General features: G+C 45.0%; 1 protein-coding gene across 1 annotated transcript in view; it reads right to left on the bottom strand.

Moving 5' to 3' along the window:
- Nucleotides 1-295: 295 nt before the first annotated feature.
- Nucleotides 296-6,368, bottom strand: part of LOC116546454 (TRAF-type zinc finger domain-containing protein 1) — a gene marked incomplete at its 5' end in the record, with an annotated part of 17,004 nt that continues 10,931 nt past the window's right edge. Inside the window, 3 exons of the mRNA XM_032272711.1 lie at nucleotides 296-857; nucleotides 2,588-2,818; nucleotides 4,110-4,186. Of these exons, the coding sequence (XP_032128602.1) occupies nucleotides 726-857; nucleotides 2,588-2,818; nucleotides 4,110-4,186 (440 nt within the window). The remainder of the gene's footprint in view (nucleotides 858-2,587; nucleotides 2,819-4,109; nucleotides 4,187-6,368) is intronic.

The following is a 6,368-nucleotide window of genomic DNA, read 5'->3' as shown; positions in this document are numbered from 1 at the left end:
CCTGGGTAACAAGAGTAAAACTCCATCTCAAAAAAAGAAAAAGAAAAAGAAGTAAGTTTGAGGCCAGTCATAATGGCCCACGCCTGTAACCCAATGCTTTGAGAGTCCAAGGCAGGAGAACAGCTTGAGGCTAAGAGTTCGGAATCACCCTGGGCAATATAGCAAGACCCTATCTCTACAAAAACAAAAAAATTAGCCAGTGTGGTAGAGTGTGCCTGTAGTCTCAGCTACTTGGGAGGCTGAGGCGGGAGGATCACTTGAACTCAGAAGTTTGAGGCTGCAATCAGCTATGATTTTGCTACTACACTCCAGCCTGGGTGACAGAACAAGACTCTATCGCTAAAAAAATTAAAAATAAATAATAATAGGTTTGAGTACCCTAAGTGTATTTCAACTTGAAATGGGACCCAGGGTAGCTACCATAAGGTCTGCAAATCATCTACAAATAATCCACTAAGTACACAGACAGGAAACCAGAAGCTTATTGCAAGCACGAACTACTACGTGTATCTCATGGATGTCCACAAAGCCATTACCCTAAAAACCACACACTTGAGAGAGCTCAGTCTAATGTGGGACCACAAATACCTGCAGAGGAGTCCCCCATGAGACCCTAGTGTGCTTGGAAACTCAAGATGCACGTAAACCCCACATTAGAGCAGCGGGTGAGAAGTGGTAAGTAAGCCACAGCCAGCAGTGGACCTGCAACCTTGGCTCAGTCCTGGCTAATAAATACCCTGGTGTCTGACACGCCTCCTGGGCAGCTCTGGTGAGGTCTCTTGAGGCTGGGAATCCAGTCTAGGAATCCCCTCTGTCACGTGGTTGATTGCTGTGGTTGGACGCTGGTCACACTGGTCCTAAACAAGAAAACCCAGAATTAGTACCTCTGAATAGAGTCATTCCCAGAAAAGAGAACACAGGGTGTTCCTCATCTGGAGGGGGACTTTGACAACCTCTAAAAGTTCTGGGAACTTTCAGAAAGCACACATCTGGAATGGAGCATTCAATCCCGTCAGCACCTGAGGCACTGACAGAAGCACTTTCTCATTTATGCAGCGATGCAGGAAGGGCTGGTCTTGGAGCCCAGAAAAACATTTCTTTCTTTTTTTCTCTGTTTTTTTTTTTTTTTTTTTTTTTTTGACTAGTCAAGTTCAATAGTGAGAAGGTGGGAAAGAGAACAAGGAGTTCAATCTGTAACTGCGAACAATCGAGATAACTCACTATATTCAGAGCAGCCAAAAAGCAAGCATTTCTATACTCTGATCAGAGTATTTATTTGTGTGGTTGCTTATTTCAGTCTGCCCTAGAGAGTAAACAGTCACTTATTACTGTTTGATCCCAAAACAGGAGTCTTTTTTTGGGGGGCGGGGGAGGGGAATGGAATCTTGCTCTGTTGCCCAGGCTGGAGTAAAGTGGCATGTTCTGGGCTCACTGCAACCTCTGCCTCCCAGGTTAAAGTGATTCTCATGCCTCAGCCTCCTGAGTAGTTGGAATTATAGGACGTGCCACCACATCTGGCTATTTTTTGTATTTTTAGTAGAGATGGGGTTTCACCATGTTGGCTAGGCTGGTCTCAAACTTTTTGTTTTTTTTTAAGACAAGAGTCTGGCTGTCGCCCAGGCTAGAATGCAGTGGCATGATCTCGGTTCACTGCAACCTCCGCCTCCCGGGTTCAAGCAATTCTCCTGCCTCAGTGTCCTGAATAGCTGGGATTACAGGTATGCACCACCATGCCCAGCTAATTTTTTGTATTTTTAATAGAGACGAGGTTTCTCCACATTGATCGAGCTGGTCTCGAACTCCTGACCTCAGGTGATCTGCCCACCTCGGCCCCCCAAAGGGCTGGGATTATAGGCGTGAGCCACCACACCTGGCTTCAAACTTTTGACCTCAAGTGATCTGCCCACTTCGGCCTCCCAAAGTGCTGGGATTGCAGGTGTAAGCCACAGCACCCGGCCTCTGAAAAGCAGAAGTCTTTATTACAGAAATAAAATGTACAGTGTTCTAGTAATAGCATGGCATCACCTACAGAAATGGTACCTGCAGTGTTGACTGCCACTCCCCTTAACATATACATTGGGCAGAAAACATAACTTCCACTAACAGATTGGAATCCTATACTGTATGCTGAAAAATGACTTCAGATTGTCTAGTCCAACTCCCTCTCTTACAGATGGCCCCAGTGAGAGTCATCCACGGGACAAAACCAGAAGTAGATGCTCAGGTCTCTTAGAACACAAGTCTCAAATGCCACCACAATGGGAAAAACCCACCTGGTGAAAAGCAGGGAGACTCTCATCTAAACCCTCTGATGAGGCTTCCTTCCACAACTGCTCAAATAGAGTCCTGGCTCTTTGGTCCTCAACTAGTAACTAGATCGTTTCAGTGGCCCAAAGGGAGGGAAAGTTGGAAAGCCTGCGGTATTGGTTACTACAGACAGCTCACAAAGACAGCATGGCCAGAAGCCAAGTGTGTGCATTACTTATCAGGATGGAATGCAACTTAAGGGCTAAGGAAGTGTTCTGGGCTCTGGAAGCCTCAGGTTCACACACAGAGCCACATGAACAGGGAATCCAGAGACCCTTACCTGGTGATGGAACAGCACCTCCTCTTCCAGCTGTACTCCACAGAATTCACATGGGATGATGATGCTGTCCTCCACAGGGCGTGAATTGCTCAGGCCCATCAAAGAGTCTAACTGGTTACTTGCAGCCTGTTGCAAGAAGTTCTGGAAAATGACATCAGGTTCCTCCACCCCTCTGGGGGAAGAGCTGCCAGTAGTGAATGAGGGTAAGGCACGTGAAGGGTTACAGCTTGTCTGTCATTCAAAAAACACAGGTTAAAAACAAACATCAGAGGCTAAGAAAAAAAAAAAAAAAAAAAAACTACATTCCTAAAATGTTTTCTAGAAAAAGTCATGAAATTTTAACAATGCTTAACACTGGGAAGAGGAACTAAAAAGGAGAATACACATAGAACAGTTGGCTTTATTTTTAAATATTTTTGTGGTTTTTAGTGTGTTCACGTGATCATTTTTAAAATTAATTTGAAAAGGTTCAAGGTTCTTCCTACCACACCCATACAGTACAAGAGAGGCACAAATATTCTTCATTCTCTTTGTTAGTGGATTTTCTATGGTACTCATAAGACAAAAACTCCATGTATTCAAATAGTATATTATTCCATTTATGGAGGAAAGTATGTTCCACCATCCAGAGCACAGGGACTACTCAGTAGTTGTGGAAATGCCAGACATAATACAAAAAATTGGCAGGGTGTAGTAGCAGGCACCTGTCCCCAGCTACTCAGGAAGCTGAGACAGGAGAATCGCTTGAACATTTGAGAGGCAGAGGTGGCAGTAAGATGGAGTCTCACTCTGTCACCCACGCTGGAGTGCAGTGGCGCAATCTTGGCTCACTGCAACCTCTGCCTCCTGGGTTCAAGTGATTCTCCTGCTTCAGCCTCACGAGTAGCTGGGATTACAGTAGCTGGAATTAGTGGCACCAGGCTAATTTTTGCATTTTTAGTAGAGACGGGGTTTCACCATCTTAGCCAGGCTGGTCTTGAACTTCTGACCTCGTGATCCACCAGCCTTGGCCTTGCCAAGTGCTGGGATTACAGGCGTGAGCCACCACGCCCAGCCAGTTTTGTTTTTGTTTTTTTTTTGAAACAGAGTCTTGCTCTGTCACCAGGCTGCAGAGCAATGGCACAATCTCGGCTCACTGCAATGTCCACATCCCGGGTTTGAGTAATTCTCCTGCCTCAGCCTCCCGAGTAGCTTAGATTACAGGTGAGTGCCACCATGCCCAGCTAATTTTCGTATTTTTCGTAGAGATGGGGTTTCACCATGTTGGCCAAAATGGTCTCCATCTCTTGACCATGTGATCCACCCACCTCAGCCTCCCAAAGTGCTCAGGCATGAGCCACCGTGCCTGGCCAAGGCCAAGTTTTCATATCTGTATGCCAGTCACCACACGGTAAAGAACATTTGCTATTCCTACCACAGGCACTGTATTAAAATGATTTGTTCAAGGCCTCACATGGCCTGTAACACCAATTATGGTCTGTACACATTCCTACTAAAAGTCCTCAAGTAATCCATGACAGACCTGATGGTCAATCAGCAGTTCCTCTGGGTAGAGCTCCTCACAAAATTCACAAGGCAACATGGTCTCGTCAGCTGCACCTAGGTATTAGGCCACACAATGAGACTCGAGATGAACAAAAACAAACTTGAATTCAACCTTTTATCCCCTTTATGGGGTCTTATATAGAAGTCTGGCTTTCTTTAATGTTTCTTATAGATAGCAATTTGTGGGGCTGTATATTCTCAGAGGGAACCCATCCAAGAGACAAACTCTAGGCAAAAACTTCCATTATGAAATAAGAAATGTGCTTGACCCCAATTTCCTGAGTAGCGGTAAAGTAACAGTATACCTGCTACTCGTTACTCTAATTAAGGAAGCTATTTAAGTGTGTAATAATAATCATAGACAATAATCTTAAGTGTTCTCCATTCATGATTTCAATCCTCAGAAAAAACCTATATGAAGTAGATCCTATAATATCCTCATTTTACAAATAAAGAAATTGAGCAAACTGGCAAACAATATCCTGAATTCTCCTCCCAGTACCAAAATACCCAAAAAATTCTCACTAAAAGTAACTGAAGTGAACAAACTGATACATTTTTAATCTGAGATTCCCAGATACAACATCCTCAGTAAGACTGCTAAACAAATGGGAGAGTGAACAATGGGGGGATATAGGGAAATTTAGCCTTCTGCCCACCTAGATTTTAGTTCTAGGTAGAAGACAGAAAAGTCTCTACCAAGTAGAGTAACTAGAGCTTGGCCCTTACCTAGGTTTGAGGTCACAATCCATGCTTACATTTTTTACGTCCCTATTTTTACATAAATTCACATTTCTGATTTTTTTTTTTTTACTGGAGTGCAGTGACATGACGTTGGCTCACTGCAGCCTCAATCTCCCATGCTCAAGAGATCCTCCCACCTCAGCCTCCCAAGTAGCTGGGACTACAGGCGTGTGCCACCATGCCCAGCTAGTTTTCGTTTATTTTGTGTACAGATGAAGTCTGACTCTGTTGCCCAGGATGGTCTTGAACTTCTGGGCTCAAATGATCCTCCCACCTCAGCCTCCCAAAGCATTGGGATTACAGGCATGAGACACAATGCTCAGCTACATTTATGCTTTTTAAAAGTCCAAGCCAGCCCGACATGGTGGTCACGCCTGTAATCCCAGCACTTTGGGAAGCCAAGGTGGGTAGATTACCTAAAGTCAAGAGTTCGAGACTAACCTAAGTGACATGGTGAAACCCCTTCTCCACTAAAATTACAAAAATTAGCCAGGCGTGGTGATACATGCCTGTAGTCCCAGCTACTCTGGAGGCCGAGGCAGGAGAATCACTTGAATCCCAGAGGCAGAGAGGCTGCAGTGAGCCAAGATCGTCCCACTGCACTCCAGCCTGGGTGACAGAGTGAGACTCCATCTCAAAAAAAAAAAAAAAAAAAAGTCCAAGCCAAAAGCTTGATTTAAAGTTACCCCTATTGTTAGTATCCCTATGTGCCTGCCAGAAGCATATATAAATTCTCTCAGAGGAACATGCCAGAAAACTTGGTGTACACACACACACAGAGCAAGCCTCCATGGATGGTAGAAGCAGAAACAACACAGCACAGAAACAGTTTTTGCTGTTTTTGGACACAAAAGAAAAGTAAGTATATTTCACATGTTTAAAGACATGTTAAAGGGGGAAAATGCTAGGTGTGGTGACTCATGCTTATAATCCTAGTACTTTGAGAGGCCGATATGGGGGCGGATTGCTTGAGCTCAGGAGTTCAAGACCAGCCTGAGCAACATGGTAAGGAACCATCTCTACTAAAAATACAAAAAAGTAGGTAGTAGTACATGTCTGTGGTCCCAGCTTCACAGATGGCTGAAGTGAGAGGATCACTTGAGCCCAAGGGACGGAGGCTGCAGTGAGCTGGGATCAAGCCACTGCACTCCAGCCTTGTTGACAGAGTGAGATCCTGTCTCAAAAAACAAAAGCCAAACAGGGAACTAATGTTTTTTTTTTTTTTTTTTTGAGACGGAGTTTCACTCATGTTACCCAGGCTGGAGTACAATGGCGCGATCTTGGCTCACTGCAACCTCCGCCTCCTGGGTTCAGGCAATTCTCCTGCCTCGGCCTCCTGAGTAGCTGGGATTACAGGCACGCACCACCATGCCCAGCTAATTTTTTGTATTTTTAGTAGAGACGGGGTTTCACCATGTTGACCAGGATGGTCTTGATCTCTTGACCTCGTGATCCACCCGCCTCGGCCTCCCAGCACTCTGGGAGGCCGAGG

The sequence above is a fragment of the Sapajus apella genome, unplaced genomic scaffold, assembly GCF_009761245.1.
Source record: "Sapajus apella isolate SASKATOON/1434 unplaced genomic scaffold, GSC_monkey_1.0 scaffold919, whole genome shotgun sequence".
NCBI classification, from domain to species: Eukaryota; Metazoa; Chordata; class Mammalia; order Primates; family Cebidae; genus Sapajus; species Sapajus apella.
This window is presented reverse-complemented; position numbering and strand designations above follow the sequence as displayed.